The 18,797-nt window shown below is 45.5% G+C and overlaps 13 protein-coding genes across 13 annotated transcripts in view; 7 read left to right on the top strand and 6 right to left on the bottom strand.

Annotated features, from left to right (window-relative positions):
• Positions 1–86: 86 nt before the first annotated feature.
• On the top strand, positions 87–460 carry CYBJADRAFT_169261 (uncharacterized protein). The gene is given in 2 exon segments (XM_020215697.1): positions 87–307; positions 326–460. 2 exon segments carry the CDS (start codon positions 167–169, stop codon positions 356–358), a joined length of 174 nt encoding a protein of 57 aa, XP_020068667.1. The 5' UTR covers positions 87–166; the 3' UTR covers positions 359–460.
• Positions 87–1,308, bottom strand: IPP1 (inorganic diphosphatase IPP1). The gene has a single exon (XM_020217543.1). It carries the CDS (start codon positions 1,292–1,294, stop codon positions 437–439), a length of 858 nt encoding a protein of 285 aa, XP_020068668.1. The 5' UTR covers positions 1,295–1,308; the 3' UTR covers positions 87–436.
• Positions 1,309–1,556: 248 nt separating this feature from the next.
• Positions 1,557–2,594, bottom strand: INP54 (phosphoinositide 5-phosphatase INP54; the record flags this gene model as incomplete). The annotated part of the gene is made up of 1 exon (XM_020213836.1): positions 1,557–2,594. One exon carries the CDS (start codon positions 2,592–2,594, stop codon positions 1,557–1,559), a length of 1,038 nt encoding a protein of 345 aa, XP_020068669.1.
• Positions 2,595–3,875: 1,281 nt separating this feature from the next.
• Positions 3,876–4,598, top strand: CYBJADRAFT_29779 (uncharacterized protein). Its single transcript, XM_020217643.1, has one exon. The coding sequence runs from the start codon at positions 3,988–3,990 to the stop codon at positions 4,375–4,377; it is 390 nt and encodes a 129-aa protein (XP_020068670.1). The 5' UTR covers positions 3,876–3,987; the 3' UTR covers positions 4,378–4,598.
• Positions 4,599–4,814: 216 nt separating this feature from the next.
• ERG9 (bifunctional farnesyl-diphosphate farnesyltransferase/squalene synthase) lies at positions 4,815–6,197 on the bottom strand (the record flags this gene model as incomplete). Its single annotated transcript, XM_020212961.1, has 2 exons — positions 4,815–6,087; positions 6,139–6,197. 2 exons carry the CDS (start codon positions 6,195–6,197, stop codon positions 4,815–4,817), a joined length of 1,332 nt encoding a protein of 443 aa, XP_020068671.1.
• Positions 6,049–7,668, bottom strand: CYBJADRAFT_169262 (uncharacterized protein). The gene has a single exon (XM_020215698.1). It carries the CDS (start codon positions 7,418–7,420, stop codon positions 6,500–6,502), a length of 921 nt encoding a protein of 306 aa, XP_020068672.1. The 5' UTR covers positions 7,421–7,668; the 3' UTR covers positions 6,049–6,499.
• Positions 7,669–7,990: 322 nt separating this feature from the next.
• On the top strand, positions 7,991–9,046 carry CYBJADRAFT_131188 (protein disulfide isomerase; the record flags this gene model as incomplete). Its single annotated transcript, XM_020212968.1, has 1 exon — positions 7,991–9,046. The coding sequence occupies one exon, from the start codon at positions 7,991–7,993 to the stop codon at positions 9,044–9,046; it is 1,056 nt and encodes a 351-aa protein (XP_020068673.1).
• Positions 9,047–9,087: 41 nt separating this feature from the next.
• On the bottom strand, positions 9,088–10,029 carry PFA3 (palmitoyltransferase PFA3; the record flags this gene model as incomplete). Its single annotated transcript, XM_020212194.1, has 1 exon — positions 9,088–10,029. A coding segment is annotated over one exon (942 nt), but the record flags the coding sequence as incomplete, so codon positions are not given.
• A 265-nt stretch (positions 10,030–10,294) lies between these two features.
• CYBJADRAFT_191785 (DUF1749-domain-containing protein) lies at positions 10,295–11,218 on the top strand (the record flags this gene model as incomplete). The annotated part of the gene is made up of 1 exon (XM_020217416.1): positions 10,295–11,218. One exon carries the CDS (start codon positions 10,295–10,297, stop codon positions 11,141–11,143), a length of 849 nt encoding a protein of 282 aa, XP_020068675.1. The 3' UTR covers positions 11,144–11,218.
• HUT1 (UDP-galactose transporter HUT1) lies at positions 11,217–12,097 on the bottom strand (the record flags this gene model as incomplete). The annotated part of the gene is made up of 2 exons (XM_020217219.1): positions 11,288–12,097; positions 11,217–11,235 (listed from the first exon to the last, which is right to left on the bottom strand). The coding sequence occupies exons 1-2, from the start codon at positions 12,091–12,093 to the stop codon at positions 11,217–11,219; spliced, it is 825 nt and encodes a 274-aa protein (XP_020068676.1). The 5' UTR covers positions 12,094–12,097.
• A 247-nt stretch (positions 12,098–12,344) lies between these two features.
• Positions 12,345–14,144, top strand: SRP68 (signal recognition particle subunit SRP68). Its single transcript, XM_020215699.1, has one exon. The coding sequence runs from the start codon at positions 12,405–12,407 to the stop codon at positions 13,986–13,988; it is 1,584 nt and encodes a 527-aa protein (XP_020068677.1). The 5' UTR covers positions 12,345–12,404; the 3' UTR covers positions 13,989–14,144.
• A 130-nt stretch (positions 14,145–14,274) lies between these two features.
• On the top strand, positions 14,275–15,679 carry CYBJADRAFT_169264 (gamma-butyrobetaine hydroxylase). Its single transcript, XM_020215700.1, has one exon. It carries the CDS (start codon positions 14,319–14,321, stop codon positions 15,570–15,572), a length of 1,254 nt encoding a protein of 417 aa, XP_020068678.1. The 5' UTR covers positions 14,275–14,318; the 3' UTR covers positions 15,573–15,679.
• Positions 15,680–15,866: 187 nt separating this feature from the next.
• Positions 15,867–18,797, top strand: part of SPA2 (Spa2p) — a gene marked incomplete at its 3' end in the record, with an annotated part of 4,223 nt that continues 1,292 nt past the window's right edge. The window contains exon 1 of the mRNA XM_020217417.1: positions 15,867–18,791. Coding sequence (XP_020068679.1) covers positions 15,925–18,791 — 2,867 coding nt within the window. The 5' untranslated portion in view covers positions 15,867–15,924. The remainder of the gene's footprint in view (positions 18,792–18,797) is intronic.

An 18,797-nucleotide genomic window follows, 5' to 3' on the forward strand; every position in this document is an offset into this window, starting at 1 on the left:
CAAATCCAAATACCGATGAGGATATCAGTGCTGGATGATGGTGTATATATATCAATGACCAATTCCTTATCTCTTTCCCCGTTTTCCTCCTCAATGGCAACGAGCCAGGGCGAAATCTCCCAGAAATCACACACCATCCACGCACACACGGATTAAAGTACTCGAAATGAGCTTGAAGGTTAACAGAAAGCAGTCCCTCGTGGTTATTGGTGCTTCAGTTGTTGTTGCGATTGCAGGTTTCCTGGTGTACAAGACATTCCCTCATCTTGGTAGCAAACAGGAGGATGGACAGGCAGAGGAGAAGGCGGAGCAGGCGGAGCAGGCGGAGCAGGCGGAGGAAGAACAGCCTCCACAGTGATGAACGGGACGAAAAAGGCGTGTGAGCTACATCTCGCTTGCCCAGGGCAGACTATTATGTATTTAGGAAACACTAATTTTAAGCGGATGCACCAGAGATGAAGAACCACTTGTCGATGGACTTGTCAATTGGAGCATCCTTCAAATCCTCACCAGCTGGAACTGCAACAGAAGTAGAGAATGAATCAGTGCCGTCCAAAGTGGTGTTTGTCAATGCAATACCATCTGGGGAGGTTTGACCCTTGATCAACTTCTCCCAGGCCTCAGAACACTCACGGATGACTTCCTCAGCGTACTTCTTGTTCTTGGCCTCACCGGAGAATGCAAATTGGTTCTCTGGCTTTCCATCTGGGATCTTGTAGATTCTGAACCATTCGTTGGTGGCTCTCAACAAACCTGGCAAGTGACGTTCAACGTCCTCAATGTCGTTCAACTTTGGAGCCAATGGGTCGTTGACGTCAATGACAATCACCTTCCAGTCGGTCTCACCTTCGTCCAACAACGCCATGACACCAAGAACCTTCACTTGCTTGACCTGGCCGGTGTAACCAACAGCCTCACCAATCTCACAGACGTCCAATGGATCGTTATCACCCTTGGCCTTGGTCTCTGGGTGGGTCTGGTTTGGGTCCTCCCAGGTCTGTGGGAACGCACCATAGTTGTGGATGTAACCGTGGTGAGGGAACACGTTTCTGACAAATCTCAACTTACCCTTCTTGGTGTCCTGGATAATTGGGTTCAACTCTTGTTCCTTGGAGATCTCCAACTTGGCATTGGACCATCTTGGAATCTCAACAATCATGTTAAGGATCTGCTTGGATTCATCAGCGTAGAGCGGAATGTCGTGGAAAGCAGAGACTGGTTGACCATCCTTCTCAATGTACACCTTGTAGTCCAAGGTGTTCTTTGCACCGATTTGGCGAGTAGTGTAAGCCATCTGTGTAATCAATTGGTGTAGGGGAACAAGAAGAGGAAGAAGAAGGGAGGAAGGGGGAAGTTTTGTTGGGAAAAAGGTCATTTCGAAGGAGTGGAAAAAAGTGGTGGATGCTTCGATGGCGGACATCGTGGAGGAGACACCCGGACACCACGCTTGAGATCACGTGACACCCGAGTGATATCACGTGCGATGAGCTAATGGGCACGTGCACAGTCACGTGGCACTACAAAGTGGTGATGGTAAGCTGTAATTATAGAGCCAGTTATAGAACCATATAGCACAATCCAAGCACCAAAGTACACAGTAGCACCCGTCCCAGTGTGGTCCGAGTCAACCAGAGCGATTTCCAAACGACAAAATCGCCAACCAGCCTGAGAATGGCATCGAGTTGAACTGTTGTGCTTAACGACATATCAACGACTTCACCAGCTTGTGATGTTATTTGACCTCTTGTAGAGACAGCCTCGGCTGGTAGTTGATCGACTGTTAGATCCAAATACACTGCGTGGTGGTCAGATGTCAGCACAGGAGCAGATTGGTACTCAGATTTAACAATCCGTGGGTATTTCAAGAAGAGGATACGATCACACCATGATGGGATTCTCTTCTTGTTGTAGGTGTCTGTTCCGATGTTGAACTTATAAGTAGGTTTGAAAGCAATGGCACATTCGTCGAACCCAGGGAAGCACTCGCCACGGCTCATGCTTGGAATCAGCTCGTCATTGCTGAGCAAGGCATCGCCCGACCGTGACCTGAAGTTCAAATCTCCCATAAAGAACACATGCGACTGGGGTCTAAGAACAGACCATCCATCACCGAATTGTAGCCCCCTCAACACCTTTGTCGAGTCTTGGATACGTCTCGCCAGTTGGCCCTCATTGGCACTCAGATGTGCCGTGACAAAGGTGTAGTACTGGTGGTTGTACTTGATGCGGAGGCCACATCCACCCTTCAGCGATGAGTACATCAGTCCACAGGTGGTTGAGGCCTCAAGCACACTCTCAATTGGGCCTACACTCAGCACAAAGCTCCCAATAGCACCCACAGAGCTGTTCACGCTCTTGAAGACTTCAATGCCATACTTCTCCTCGATCGTCGTCGCAATCAGAGCCTTCAGCTGGCTCAGCTCTTCATCTACAACACCAGGGGTCAGCGAGGGCAGAAGTTCCACGAGCTCCTGGAACCCAAATACGAACAGATCAGGCGACTCCTCAGGAAGACTTCTTCCAACGGCATCTGCTATCGACCTCAGTTGAGAGGCCTTTGCACAGTTCAGCGTGAATAGGAATATGTGAGCCATTTGCCTCGTATATGCCTTTTCCCCAGCAATTGCGTATAAGGCATAAATCATTATCGCACGGGGATTATGTTTTTTCCATTAGAATTAGAATGATACTAATAAAAATAGCAACTCCCCTTCAAATTTTCCCAAAGTGTATCACAATGTAGCTCTTACCCGAATTAAGAGATGGATAAAGTATGAACATATGATCTTTCATGGTTTCTGAGACATAACTATTCATAGTTTGTATGGTATAATCAAGGAAAACACATAGATTTGCTTATCTGTCAACAACGAAACAAAATTTGGGAGAACTGGAACTGTCATACCATATAACTGATCTACATTGTCATATATACTGACTTTTAACTTGATTGGATCAGTAGTGTTTCCAAAATGGTCCACACCATATGTGTTCTTATATATAATTCTGGCTCCTCGTTGCCCTAGCAATCGTAAAAATGTAAGGATGTTTCCAATTCTGGCATTGTTTACATTTTGAATTCTTATCAACACAGAAATGACACAAAACAAATACAGCTTTATACACAACATTAAAAACATCACCAAACAATGACCATAAACAAAGGATTAAGCAGGTAAATAAGAACGGCTGGAGGACAACCAAGGAAGCGCCGGAGAACTCTCATTGGAACCTTCCAACGATGGCCTTAGCTTGGTGAAGAAACATCAGCGGCTAATCCAGAACCACAGCGGCAAGTTCAAACTAATGGAGGCACGACAAAACAAGAAGACTCGGTAATTATTGAGATAGGCTAACTGAGATGGTATGAGAAGAGGGTATGGAGCGAAGAAACCTCCAAGGTCTGTAACAGAATACCCGTGCAGAGATCACAGATGTACCACGACAGCCGCCATTAACTGAACCTGAACCTGAACTTGATAATGAAACTATGCCTGATATAATGAGAGGTAGACGAAGAAACAAGGCAGAGGTGACAGATAGAGGATTAGAAGAAATTAGATGTGATGGTGTTTTTGATTATGATCCCTGCTTTGAACACATCATCGAGGATGACACCGACGGTTTTAAGGAGAATGATGATCCAGTTTATGAACAACAGCAAGAGCGAAGACCATGGAGAGCACATAACTTGGAGTTAAATCCAGGTTGCCTTGAAAAGTGTTGTGATTATTGCCATGGTCTTCTTATCGATACTGAATGACCATCTTTTTGTTGTGATGGGGGAAAAGTTTTACTCTGTGACATATTCAAAGAGCCTCCACAGTACATGAAGGATATATTATTGGATCCAATCACTTCCAAATATTCTCGAACAATCAATACAGTTCTTTTGATATCATCCTTGGGTTCTAACAGCACCGGTGATTCGAGAAATGGAACTTATTCAATCACATCAACGGACGTTTATTCCATAGAGTTGATGGCATGATAGCTCAAGAAAATGGCCAAGAGAAGTTTACAGTGATTTTTACACTAGATCCAGGATTAGCTACAAATCGTCATCTTGAATTGCTTAGAGGTGTTCTTCGAAATGATGAAGAATATGATAAACTTGAGGACTACATTAGCAAAATTGGTGAATTCCTCTCTCAAAACAATCGTTATGCACAGCTGTTATATACCGCTAGAAAATGGGTCGACAGGAAATTACAGAGATGGGATTGGCAAGAGATGAGACCATTGTTGAATTTACCAATATTGAACCAACGGCACGAAAAAATGCAGAACATTGTCCTTCTTTATTACCAGAGGCTAATGTGTTTGCCGTGGTGCGCAGAAGCAATAACAGCAGTACAGACTTCAATTTCAGTGTAAGGGAAAGGTCTACAGGTCGCTTTACTTTTATGAATACTCTGTGCAAGAGTGATTTTTGATCTTTGAGATGTCCTCTTTCAATTCATAAAGTGCTAGATGGATCTTTTTCATACTAACAGGACTCAGATTAGTATCATTCTAACAGGTCCACACCATACACACATTTGCAACTACACATACGAAATCTCACGCTACAGTTTTACAAAACTTTTTTAAGCGTTGGTTTCGTTACTTTCAAAAATCATCATCATCCTATTAAACGAAGGACCAGGCATTAAAGTCAACACCCGACGGGCCGCGCAGCGCAAGTTGATCGTGAAGGTACCGGTGATTCGGGATTTACCAGAGCCTTAGCGAAGGTCCAGATCGCGTTCACTGTACCGAAGCACTACAGATCAACTTGTACTCATACTATATCTTTATCAAATTACAGGGACCTAAATGATACGAACTACTCCATATACAACTCCAAACACTGCGACGCCGAGAGACAACAGCAGGATCCTTGTCTTGAGTATCTCCTCGTCGATATCCCTCTTCATAGGCTCATCCAGCTGTAATCTCTTCACAACCTGTGTTCTGATGGAGGTGGTCTGAGGAGTGATGCCCTTTGGGACGTAGTGGGGGTACATGCCATCGAGGAACTGCTCAATCTTACCAATGGTGATGCCCAGTCTCAGGTAGTTTGGGTCTGAAGGGTGGGACTTGTGGTGGATCTTTCTCAAATAACGTCTGAAGATTCTGGCACAGCCTTCCAAGGTTCTGCTCTCCAAGATCAAGGACACGGTGGTTCCCTTTCTGATCTTTACATGCTGTGTGAGTACCTGGGGGTTCTGGAAGACGAGCTCAAGGGTAGCGATGGCCATGACTTGCGGAATGGCACAGAAGTTGAAGCTTGTCTGTTCTTCAACCAATGCTAGGTACTGTAGCACGTCAATGACATGGTCCAGAGCATTGCACACAAGCTCAGAGATACACCACAGCCCTTGGGATTGGTTCTCTGGTTTCATGAAGTCGGACAGCTCATTGGCGTACTTCCCCCAGATCTCCTTTGGCCAGAATGCACGGCCGTCAACCTGGTCTTCTTCATAGTCTCTGATGATGTTGGTCTTTTGCAAGAACAACCCCATGGATTTGAACAACTGCTTGTTCGACGACAGCTCAGAGTTGCCGAATTTGGCCAGCACGATGAGCTGGGTCAGGCCGTCGCCCACCAGCCCGGCAACGTAATAGCAGTACAAGTCGTAATCCTCGATGGTCAACAGCCCGTTGCTGTTGAAGTTCTCATTCTCGATGTAGTCAGCCATACCGTTGCCCATCTTCTCGGTGATCTCCTTTATAACCTTCTGATATTGAGGCTTCAGTTCATGGTACTGGCCCAAGATACGGTCAAACTCCACAAGAACACATCTGTCCTTCTCATTTGGCGAGTTGCCGTCAAACGTCCAGTCCTTTGTGTCGAGCTTCTCGTGGAATTGTCTCAGCACGGGGAGTTTGACACTGTTTTCAATGCTCATGTCATCTTCAACAGTGTCCAGTGCCCTCAACACCAAGTAGAACACCATAATCACGTTACGCAGCTCGGGGTGCAGTTCCTCGATCACAGCAGCAAATGAGCGCGACGTCAAGTTCAACAGTTCATAACAACGGATCAACTCAGCTGATTCCGTGGCTGGATTACGAGCATTCTCGTTCTTTCTGAACAGCTTACTACACACCAGGTCAGTAACATGGGCACGAAAGCACAATCAGATCACATACAATTGGACGATAGACGCCAATTCATCGGGATGAAGAGCCAATTGGAGTAATTTACCCATTCTCGTTTCAACGGAAGGTGCTCTTTCGTGTATTTTACCACCGTGTTGATGTGTTTTATCAAACGATTCGTCTGAACAAAATTTCGAAAACTCGTTCAGAGGTCGGCGCTGCTTATCCCTTTATTTCCGGTTTAGGAAATACATCGCGCCAAACGAGAAAAATTCGGTGAAAAATTGGCGAAGCAGCGGGTTTGTTTTTCGCTCTATACGAGCGTAATTACCCGATCTGGAAAACTAGAGCCATTATTGCGCCAAAATTGCATCTCAGTCATATAACACGATATGGGATGTTATGCCTCTGTTTAACAGTTACAATCACCATTCACACCTCCAATTGAGTTGCTCCAGTATTGGCCATATCCAATTGTACTGTCAATTGAGCCGGAAATGCACCCGTTGAACTCCGCTGACTCCTGTGCTGCTGATAAACGGGTTCTATAGGCACTGAGGTAATCATCGTCAACTTCCTTCTTTACGAAGCTTGACAGGGTACACCACTCCGTGCTTAGCCCGTTCGTTGGCTCAAAGGAGCCATTGTTCCAGTGTGCGCTGGACACGGCTTCCAGCAAGCCCAATGGGCCAAAGATGGCACTAAGCACCAAACTATGGAACCCATCTGTGTGTACTGCATAGAATGCATCGAACAACACATTCCTATAACCCCTTGAGCCCTCTGTATTGTCAAACAGTACCAGCTGCTGCACAGATTCGTAGCCATACTTCTGAAACTCCAGCTGTAACGTTTCGTCGTCCAGGTGATAAACACTATTCTTTGGAATGACACCAAAGCCAATGACAATGTGCTCTGCAACCTCTGCAGGAATCAGGAAGTCGATAAAATCGATCAATTCAACGGCTCCAATCTTGTTGATGGTCACTGACTGACGCTTTGTGCTCCCAGGGCCTGGTGGAGTCACCGGACGGGTCGAATTATGTGCAATTATGAGCACAACTTTGATCATTGTGATCTTTACTGCAGTGACAAAGCCAAACATGCAGAAGAAGCAATCAAGGGTAATTGCAGGAATCAACATGATTCCTCTGGATGACAGCATCTTTTCCAACGCTCTCGCACAGAACTCTGTAGCAAAACTGAGGAATAGCGTCTGATAAGCATCCAAAGTTCTAACAACCACGTTATCGAAGAAAGATGCTTGGGACGTTACTCTGTCAAGGGCCTCCCTGGTCGAGACAATACGTGTATCGTTTGCAAGAACGGACATACTCTGACGGTTACTAATGATATAGTGAGAGAAGAGCGTAGTGGATAAAGAGAAAAGCTGATTGGGATGTTTATATACGTTCAGCGAGAGAAAGCTCTCATGTTGAAAGAGACAACGGGCGCATTAGAGAGGAATTATATATAGTAATTACTGACAAATGAGCCAATCAAAGGACATATCACGACACTGGGGGGACACCACACACGATAAACGGCCTGAAATAGGCTCCTCGGTGAACAGCACGGTAACACAGCTTCTGTTGAAGAGAGCAGAAGCGTTTTAAACAAGGAGGATAAAGCGAACAGTATATGGTTAATCGTTGCCGGGACAACCAGTCCACCGGGAACGTAAGCCCTGCGCTGATTACATAAGCTTAACTCCGAACGCGTCCGTTAAGTCCGCACACACCTGTACACCCGCACACCTGCACACCCGGCTTAGCTTCACCAACTAATACGTGTCTTCAAGACACGTTGGTTTCATCGCCGAAGAACACTACAATCCACCCTCTGGTGCTGTTTTGATCCAATCTCGAAGCCCTGCTGAAGATATAAGACTACGAGCATCACTATGAAGCTTTCAATTGGTGTTTTAATTGCTGGGTTAGCGTCTCTAGCAACTGCTGAAGTTATCGACTTGACAAGCGATAACTTTGATCAAGTTGTCTACGAGAGTGGAAAGGACACACTTGTCGAGTTCTACGCCAGCTGGTGTGGTCACTGTAAGAGTCTGGCACCGAAGTATGAGAAGCTGGGTGAAACTTACCAAAACTCTGACGTCCAGATTGCCAAAATTGAGTGTGAAGCGAATAGAGTCATTTGTTCTCAATTTGGCATCCAAGGGTTCCCTACTCTGAAGCTGTTTAGAAAGGACTTGAGTGACCCTGTTGACTATTCAGGAGACAGAGAGCACGATGCGCTTGTGAAGTTCATCGGCGAAAACACCCACGAATATGTCTACATCCCTGAGATCAAGAGCGATATCGTCCAAGTGTCCGATTTGGACTTTGACGAAGTGTTGTTACAGAGTGGTAAGGACGTTTACGTTGTGTTTACAGCGTCCTGGTGTGGACACTGTAAGAACTTACACCCTGAGTGGGAGAAGTTGGCTACCATTTTCAAAGATGATGATGACATTATCATTGCCGAGGTGTCCACCACTGACGGTCCAGCAAAGGAGCTTCAGGCGAGATACGAGGTTCCAGGTTTCCCAACCATTCTTACTTTCAAGAAGAACAACCCGGAGGTCATTCCATTTGGCAGTTATAGAAGTATTGACGGGCTGGTTAACTGGGTCAACGAAGTCTCCGGTACACACAGAACCGTTGATGGTACTCTTGATGAGCAAGCTGGTCGTTTTGACAAACTGGATGCAAAGGTGAAGGAGCTGTTGCAACTGGAGGGTGAAGAACAGCAAGCTGCAATCAAGTCTGTTGTTGATTCCTTGGAAGCAGGCCAAGAGTACTATAAGAAGCTCTTGAACAAGTTGCTCAATGGTGAGGAGGCCTTCTTTTCAAAGGAATTCACAAGATTGGAGAAGATGTTTGCCAAACGTGACAGTTTAGCCAAACAACAAGTTGATTCCCTTAGAAAGAGATTGAACGTGTTGAGCGTGTTCGTTGAATAGATGACCGATCACTGTCTCGACTGGACTTGTCTCAATTGATCTAAGAGCTGTTGTTGTAGAGCAGTGTTCCTCTGCAACTTTGTCAGGACTTCGTTATCAACGTCAAAGTATAGCCCTCTGTTATCGTAGTAGTCCATTCTTTTGTACTGGTTCTCACTCGGTTTGATCCATTCTAGCCAGTTTGCACCCATAACTTCACGCCAATTCTGCTTCCAGCCCAAGTCAAAGGCATTGCCCATGGTATCCGAGTTCGGCTGCTGAGACAATGAATAGTAGGCATCGTTGATCAAGTTCAAATTGTTCCTATAGCGCACCATGTCGTAGTGTTCTATCGTGGTCATGTTATGGAAGAGGAAGTACAGCGTGAAGCCCATGAACACTCCTACTGCAAAGAACATCGTCAGCGCAAGCACACCGAGCAGTATCACATTCAGCAGGATAGTGACCTCCTTATACTTCTCTGACTTGAAGAAGTCGTAGATGTCGATCCCACTGATCACCAGGTTCACAAGCGAATAGAGCACCGTACATATGAGGAATTGGATAAAGAACTTGTAATTGCGGTAGCCAACGCACTGAGCAAACCAAGGACAATGATGATCCATCTTCAGCTGGCACCTGTTGCAGCTGGAGCAATGGTGACTTCTATCAGGCTTCCAGCAATGACACTTCTTACAGTATCGCAGCGTACCAGCAGACTTCACCTGTATCGACCTCTCCGATATGAACTGCGGAGGCTCATTCTGGAACGACGAGTCCTCTTCGAGCCCCGTACACAGCTCAGGGAAGTCCAACGGTGATCCACAGCCAATCCGGACCACCTGGAAGTAGGTGTATAGCCCATAGGCGTACAGTATCAAACTGATTGCTCCACCAACGCTCCATAGAATACCGTCCTTCAGGAACACAATATCAACCGTTTCAACGTATAGAGCATACGAATAGAGAGAAACAACAAGAACCTTCGGGAAGAGCACGGTGATACGGCACAACAGAACCTCCAAGCACCTCATCTCATCGATCAATTGATGCTGGCTACGTAATTTCTCTCTCTGATTTGGCAGTGAAAGCTGTTGCAGTGGGCTATGCTATGTGAAACTTTCAGCGGAGCGCATCGAGTTTCCGCATTGGGCAAGCGCAGCACTGAGACATGTTAAAAAGCGCATCAATGCGTGTATTATGTCTTGTCTTTCTTCTCTTTCTTCTCTCAATTGCCTCAAGTTCCCGTTAGATTTGGCCAATTGAGCGATGGTGGTGAAGGGACAGGTGCACAGGATCAGCAGCAACGTCACGGCGTTTGAGCTGGGTGATGGTGGCGGTGAGAATGCGCTCATCTTCATCGGAGGACTGGGCGATGGGCTGTTAACTGTTCCTTACGTCGAGAGGCTTACGCTCCCACAAGGATGGTGCGTGTACAACTTGTTGTTCTCCTCGTCATACACAGGCTGGGGGCTGGGCTCCTTGGACAGAGACGTGGAGGAGATGGCACTGCTGGTTCAATACCTCAAGAGCGAGAAAAAGGGGAAAATCGTCCTTATGGGCCATTCCACAGGGACGCAGGACTGCATCCATTATCTACTGACAAATGGCAAGGACGTCGATGGTGTTATTCTGCAGGCCTCTGTGAGCGACCGTGAAGCAATGGAGATGTCGATGGGGCACGAGGAACTGGGACGTATAAATGAGGCCATCTTGAAGTTGCAAGAGGCGCACGGAGCAGAGTACATCATCCCAAGGGAGTACTCTGATAAGTTCTTTGGTGCTCCAATGACGTGCTATAGATGGCTGTCGATGTCCCTGAAAGGCGGAGACGACGACTACTTCTCCTCGGACCTGTCAGATGAACAGCTACGCTCGACCTTTGGCAAAGTAGACAAGCCGTTGGCGTTCTTATACTCTGGCGATGACGAGTTTGTTCCTTCAACTGTCGACAAGCAGAGCTTAGTGGAGCATTGGAGTTCATTTGTACCATCGCAGTATTTGAGCAAAGAGTCCAAGGTTGTTCCAGGTGCTACGCATAACTGTGGCTCCAAGTCCAAGCCAGAGTCATTCTCGGTATTGAACGAATCGGTATCAAACTTTTTATCATCTATTTAACCAGCTTTTGTTTAGGCAGTCTTAACCTTTGGTCTCGATTTATAGTAAGCCTCTAATGAAACTCCAGAGAACACTAGACATATAGCAGCCCACTGCATCACTGTCAGCCTATGTCCAAAGACAATGACACTCAACATCATCGACATCATCTTCCTTGTGACCGTGACTGTGATGAGAATGAGCGACCCAAACCTGTGTAACGTTAAAAAGATAAAGATCTGACCCAGTGCTCCACACAGTCCGTAGCAGATCAGCTCGTAGATCAGCCTAGGATCTGTGTAAAAGACACTTACTGAGTATGTTAACTGGCCAGAAACGGTGCAATACACCAAGGTCAACAGCGTACTGACAAAATTGAGCAAAAACATCAAATGTGCTGGATCGAGCTTCAGATTCTTGAACATGACGTCTTGAGTCGCATTTGTAACACCATCCAATAGCAGACTCGACATCAACAAGGCCAATCCTATCAACAACTGTTCGCCGTGGTCCATCTCTTTACCACCAATGGAGAATAACGAGACACCCACAGTTACAATCCCAACAACAACGTATTTGTACAAGGGGAACTTCTCCTTATACCACACTTTATGGACAAACATAACAGGAACAAGTTTACAGCTCTTCGCCAAGGTGTATAGCAGATAGCCAACGTATGAAGTACTCATCATCCCCAGTGGAGAGCTCAGTGATTGGGTCAACGACACGAGACACACCGGCTTAACAACGTCTAAGTGGAATTTTTGGACTCTTGGACACGTCAATTGAACAAAGCACAACCCAACAAGGCACGCAAGGGAGTTCTGGAACAGATTGATCACGAACGGTGCGTTGAATTGTGAGCCATCAGAGAGTGTATACGATGTGATCTGTTCTTGCAAGGCACCCCATGTTAGGAAGGAGGCATAGATACCCAAAACGTACACAACAAGAAGAGCAGAGGAGTTCATAGAGAGAGAGGGTGATAGTGAGTTCCACAGTGAAGTCCTTGCTGAACAATTGGTGAGTGATCTGGGATATCGAACAGTTGTAATATTTCAATTCGATGAAGCTGGCCTCGGTCATCATGCATCACGTGACTTAACGATGTCCAAACACGTGCCATGCTTATATAATCACCTACCGAAGTATTACGTAATATTTTTTCCAGCTGAAAATTTCGATCAACGGCTTTCGACGAACAAACGGCCACACGAAAACAGCTTTATTCAACATTTCTAGCTGGTCAAAGTGGGACAGATTAGAGAGGAAAGCGATCACAATGGACTCTCCTTTTGCTCTCACATGGGCCAACCATAATGTTGCAGATGCAGAGGACTACAAGCGCATCCGTACCAGGGTTGTGAGACGTGTTCACAAGCTGAGAAAGTACCTGTCTATTCAACAGCGTAAGACCAAACAGTACTCACATCACAGCATCAGTGCAGAGGATGTTGGTAAGGATTACAAGTATTGGCTCATTGCGTTGCTTTCATTGGAGAGGGACTTCTGTTATGCGATGGAGCTGAAGAGCCTGTCGCAGTTGGATGCCAAGTTGGACACCAGGGCTAAGCACAAGTTATTCCTCACCAGGTTGAAGAGATCAGTTCAAGAGTGTGACTCCTTGGTTCAATTGGTCGGTGGTATTGATGCCAACAGTACCAACGAGCTAGAGCTGTTGGTGTACAGGGAATTCATCAATGCCCAGCAGTCAATGGCATTGAAGCAATGGGACAGTGCCATTGCCCAGTTGTCATTGGCACGAGTTGGGCTCCAGTTCCTCGAGGAACATGGAAACGCCGAAAACTTCGGGAAGTATAAAGGTGTGATTGACTCAGATATTGATTCTTTGTTGATCGGTGCTATTCACAAGTCCTCAAAGAACTATTCCTCGGATATTGGCGAAGTTGCAAAGAGTGTTGTTTCGCTACGCTCTGATTCAAGGGTGTACCAGTTGATCTCTTCTGTTGACGATTCATTCTTGAAACCTTCTGGTGAATCAAAATCTGTCAAGGAATTGCAATGGAGATCGTACACAGCCAAGATCAAAGACGATTCTCTCGGCAGAACCCTCTACAAGATCCAGACATGTCCATTGGAATCCATGGATGACTTTGACACTTTGAACAACTTGATCTCGCAGGCATCTGAATCACATAGTATGTGGTTACAGAACGAGATCAAGGAAGAGGATGACGAGATCTTGACCTCGTACCTTCAATACACCCACGTGCTGACCTCGTTAAGACGTAATGTTAAACTCTTGGGCACTGTTAAACCTACCGAGGCGTTGACGTTACTCGACAAGATCAACCAGGAAGTTGAGTCATTAGAAGAGATTCCTGGTGTTTTCAACGATGACGAGTTATACGAGACTCTCCAAGGCATGAAACACTACTACAACGCCTTGAAGTTGAAACACATTGCAGACTTCTACTTTTCACAGAAGCAATTCAAAGAGTCACTCTTGCTATCTTCAAAAGTGTGCGAATCCCTTGAAGACGTAAAGATCTCGATACCATTCGAATTCATCAATGAAGACACCGTGAAGGAGTTACATACACAGGTCAAGACCTTGGTGACAAACTCACAGATCTTAGCCCAGCTCTCCCAATCTTCCACGAGTGACTCTCTTGCTGATGACGTCTCCAGGGGATTAACAAGAGATTCAACTATTGTCAACTTGAACATGACCCCCATCTCAGTGAAACCTGTGTTGTTCGACGTTGCATTCAACTACATCCATCAGCAGGATCAACCTCAACCTCAACAGCAAGCCACACCTGCTGTTACAAAAGCTCAAGCTGGTAATGAGGCCAATTCATCTGATAAGAAGAAAGGGTTCTTTGGCATCTTTGGCCGTTGAAACCACAAAACAAACAACAACAATGAAACGATGCCACGTGGATGAGTTGCATGTATAGTACGAATGAAGAATGCTCCTTAATAACAACCTCTGACACCGATTCGCTCCATAAGTAGCCACATCTTGTATCACTTCTATAAAATCAATGAGGACCTCATATAGACTGCTTACGTAAACACCCGGACACACGCATACACCCAAACACCATTTATGTCCTCGTCTGCGCTGTGAACTTCCCGAGATCGCATCATGTCTGAAATTTGGTGCCGATAAACTCACCCCACAAATTTCTCCATGGAAGGGATAGCACAGTTGGGTTAAACCAGTGCAATGTTGAGAAGATTGATAGTTCAGTCAAAGAGATCTGTTTCACAGCTTGCGAGCTCCGTGAACAAAGGTTCTGTGAATGTTTCCCCAGCACAGGGGTCGATCCAGTTCTCATTTGATGGGGGAAATGTCAAATACTCTTATACAAATGCGTTTCTGAGGGATGCTTCAGAGTCCCAGACCTCCCTTGACGGTAACACAGGTCAAAAGCTGTTCACCACTGGTGAGATTGGTGATGTATTCCCTGTTGAGCTGGGCGTTGTCAACGATTCAAGCGTCAAAGTGAAATGGTCTGACGGTGATGAGTACGTATACTCGAAGGAGTTCTTGGAGAAGCACTCGACGAGAGAATCGCAATTCAGAGGTAGATACCACGAGGATCTGGTGACACTGTGGGATCCTTCTGATGAGTCCAAATATCCGCAGCTGCCATATTATGACTATCACGATTATATCAACACTCGTGAAACGTTGGCACAAGTTGTGCGTGATATGCACAAGTTTGGACTTGCTGTGATTGGTAACATTCCTGATCTTTCTGCTGAGGAGCAAGACAAACAGCTCCTTGTTTCCAAGATCGGTGGTAGAATTGGCTATATCAGACCAACGTTTTACGGATATACCTTTGACGTGAAGTCCAAGCCTGGCGCAACTAACATTGCATACACATCAAAGTTCCTACCACTACACCACGACCTTTGCTATTACCAGTCTCCACCGGGCTTACAGCTGCTACACTGTATTAGAAACAGAGCCACCGGTGGTGAGAACGTCTTTGCAGACTCCTTTGCAGCAGCCAAGCACGTTGCCAAAGTCGACCCTGCTGCCTATGAAGCACTGAAGACCGTTCCTATCAACTTCCATTTCAACAGAGATGGCCATCACTACTTCCATTCACATCCTCTTGTTGTTGAGCGTCAGTTCACTTCCCAGCCTGGGTTCCTGGAAGAGGTGAACTACTCACCGCCTTTCCAAGCGCCTTACGACTACGGCCTGGAGCCAAACACCAAGGAGAGCGAGATCTTCCAAGACTTCCTCCGTGGTATGAAGCTGTTTGAAGACTTCATCAACGATCCTCTGAACAAGGTCAAGTTCAAGACCGATGAAGGTACGTGCGTGATCTTCGACAACAGAAGAGTGCTACACGCACGTGACGAGTTTGACCCTCAGTCCGGGGAAAGATGGTTGAAAGGTTGTTATCTCGATAAGGATGCCTTCCAATCCAAAGTGAGAGCTGTGGAGCTCGGTGATTACTAACTTCCCCCCTCTAATAGCATCTCGACTCATACATCAATTTCGTCCTTGTATGGCGCTTAATTGTCCATAGTATCAGATAAACAACACAAGATTACATACAAACCGCTGACGCGTAGAACAAACACACGCAAATGTAAACAGCCCAAATAGGAAATTATCCACAAAGAGTAAACACCACCTGGAACACGAACACAAAAGCACCTTTTTGCGGTCTAAAGCCTCAAAGAAAGAAAAAAACGCGTCCAAAAAATCTCTCGCGGCTGCTCTTCGATTCGACCTCATTGTTTTCCATCTAATCGACGTAAACACAGCACGGCGGCTAGGTTAGAAGGTCACGAGAAGCGAGAGAGCGATGTCTTCCTTAACCAGCGACCACTACGAGAGGCTCATGGAGTACTACAATGCTCTGAAGCAGTTTCTCTCGATGTCTGTGGCTCCTCAGAAGTCGAACCCCAACAGGGCGGCTAAGGCTAGGGGAAAGCTCCTGAAGCTATCGATGACACAGTTCTATGAGTTGAGTACAGACGTGTACGACGAGTTGCAGAGAAGAATCAGCGAGTCGCAGGAGGAGCCGGACTTTCTACTTCCCATGGCGAAGTTTCACCCGAAAAGAAACGAAGCCAGAGAGAAGTTGGGTTCTTTGCAGCCGGGGAGGTTTAGAGACTTGGTCAGCGATATCTTTTATGAGATTGAGCGAAGAGGCTTACACCTGCCTAGGGAGGATGAGCCAGTGAAGAACGTGGAGCCTGTGAGTAAAGCTCGATCTCCTGTGGTACCGCCAACAACTTTGCCAACTGCTACGCAGACTGGTGTGCCAAATGGAGTTCAGACTGGTGTGCCAGAAACTACTGACAGATCAGTATCAGAAATACAAGCACACGATTTGGACAACACTTCAACCCCACCGAAGAACAACACGAACAACTTGACAGTTGACGACTCTGCAATGGAGGAGGTAAAACAACCACAGAATACACTGAAGACGTTGCAACCTTCATCTGTGATTCCAACCAAAGCCGAAATGACATGGACATCTGATGAGGAAGAGGAGGATCCAGATGACTCTTTGAAGATTCTCAACACTAGTCATACGAAAACAAAATCATTAGAGATATCCAAGGGTGATATTCCAGCCCTGGTACCTGCGAATGAGAAGAAGCTGCGTTCCTCTCCTACTTTACCTCTGAAAGAGGCCGATTCTACAAATATTCCGGTCACAGAAACGTCTCGTGGACTGCAACATGGGTTATCATTTTCCAAAAGTAGAAACAAAGATAGAGAGATTGAGTTACTCCTTTCAGAAGGAACAAAAATGGACGAGAAGATCACAGATCTTGAACAGAAAAATGCATTGTTACAGTCCAAATTAGAAAAGCTCGAAACTGAAAATGAAAATCTTAAAGAGGTTAAAGGCAACTTGATGGATAAGATTGCCAAGTTGGAATCCGAGATATCTTCTAAAGGTGATCAGGAAGCCCAAGAAGTCCAAGGGAAATCCCGTTCTACACAGTTGTATGACCTTACTAACGATGATGATTGGAAAGCAAAGTACGATCAGTTGAAAGTGCAAAAAGTGGAAGAGTATCTGGCTCTCGATACCATTTCAGATGAAGCTATGGAAAAATTTGTTTCTAGAGATGGATTGATTCCATCAAACTTGTTAACTCAGTTACAGGAATCTGTCAGATCATTTCTGATAAAACTGAATGACTCATCGTTGGTACAGAGTCCTGATGTGTTTTTCGACTGTATATCCTATATCTCGGATTATGCATCGAAAATTGCAAAATATGCTGCAAACTCTGACAAGTCAGAGCTGATCCGTGCATCGGTATCACACGCAATCACATCAACAAGATATTTCACATTGTACTCGGAGATTATGCCAAAACTGATCATTCAACGAGCAGTATCTGAAGTGGTATTCAGTGTCTGTGATCTTGTTGCAGATGTTAAACTTAATAACGACTTGGACTCTGCTGTGGCTTCTGCTATGGCCTCTACATCTCAAATCAATGCAAAGAGATTTTCTGGTGAGTCCACCTTGGACAGTAATACTGAGGTCTCACCGGTCAGACCTTTAAGAATGGCCAAGTCTTCTTCAAGATCAGTTAGCAGCTCCAACCAAGCAACAACAGGAGTTCCACCATCTTTGAATACAGACATGGATAACAATATTGGTACTAAGCCATTCCGTTTGACAAAGGATTCGCCATCAATTTCTAGAAGTTTCGATCGTTTCCAAGGTGGTCAACCTTCCGATATCAAGCCTTCCTTGAATATTAGTCCAGTAATGGCACGCTTTACACCAGAAATCGTGAAATCACCGAATTCGACAACAAAGGCAACTGGTCTAGGACTGAGGAAATCATCTTCTCAGGCGATTCTCTCAAAGGTGAAACAGTTTGAAGAACAAGATCAAAGTGCAAAGACAAGCCCACAGTTCACTCCAAAGGTTAGTCCAAAGGCTAGTCCAAAGGCTAGTCCAAAGGCTAGTCCAAAGGCTAGTCCAAAGGTTAACCCAAAGGCCAGTCCAAAAGCTAGTCCAAAAGCCCATGTTGTTAATTCTTCATCTAATAAAGTCAACAACGTGATTGAACAGAAAGATTCATCAGCTGAATCTCCAGAACACTTGTTCATTGGATTTTCTGAAACGGAAAAAAAGGTAACTACCGCGTTGGAAAATCCTAAGAGCTCTGGCTCTGTCAAGACTGAAGAACCTACTATCAAAAATGGGCCAATTTTGAGTGGTGTTTCGATTGAGAAACAAGCTAGTATACCTCCACAAGATGAAGAGAAAATAGAAGATGAGAGATCTCTACTTTCTAAAAATGTCAATGGATTGAAGAAGTCTGTGGACAATTCACTGAGAAATGATGCTGCAGGTCAAACCGTTGAAGAAGTCTCTTCTTTGAAAGATACAATTCCTCAGATCAAGTCTACTAATGCGAGAGGTAACATACTAACAAATGATGACTCCACTGCCGCCGCTTCTCCTGAACCAAGCATTTTGAATAACAAAACTGCCGTTGGAGCTGTGATTGGTAGTGCTGCGGGGGTAATTGCAAGTTCATGGTCCAAAACCTCCAAGAAGAAAGAGCAGAACCAAACTACGGAGGAGGAAGAAGAGGTTGATATTGAAGATTTCAAAAGTTCTCTTATTGCGAACAATAATATTAAAAAACTGCAACATCAAAACCAAGATGATAGTGATGGGGCGTTTTC

This window comes from Cyberlindnera jadinii (genome assembly GCF_001661405.1).
Source record: "Cyberlindnera jadinii NRRL Y-1542 unplaced genomic scaffold CYBJAscaffold_15, whole genome shotgun sequence".
Taxonomy (NCBI): Eukaryota; Fungi; Ascomycota; class Saccharomycetes; order Phaffomycetales; family Wickerhamomycetaceae; genus Williopsis; species Williopsis jadinii.

Coding starts and splice junctions, on each gene's coding strand:
- CYBJADRAFT_169261 (XM_020215697.1), top strand. CDS start 167: ATGAGCTTGAAGGTTAACAGAAAGCAGTCCCTCGTGGTTATTGGTGCT.
- IPP1 (XM_020217543.1), bottom strand. CDS start 1,294: ATGGCTTACACTACTCGCCAAATCGGTGCAAAGAACACCTTGGACTAC.
- CYBJADRAFT_29779 (XM_020217643.1), top strand. CDS start 3,988: ATGATAGCTCAAGAAAATGGCCAAGAGAAGTTTACAGTGATTTTTACA.
- CYBJADRAFT_169262 (XM_020215698.1), bottom strand. CDS start 7,420: ATGTCCGTTCTTGCAAACGATACACGTATTGTCTCGACCAGGGAGGCC.
- SRP68 (XM_020215699.1), top strand. CDS start 12,405: ATGGACTCTCCTTTTGCTCTCACATGGGCCAACCATAATGTTGCAGAT.
- CYBJADRAFT_169264 (XM_020215700.1), top strand. CDS start 14,319: ATGTTGAGAAGATTGATAGTTCAGTCAAAGAGATCTGTTTCACAGCTT.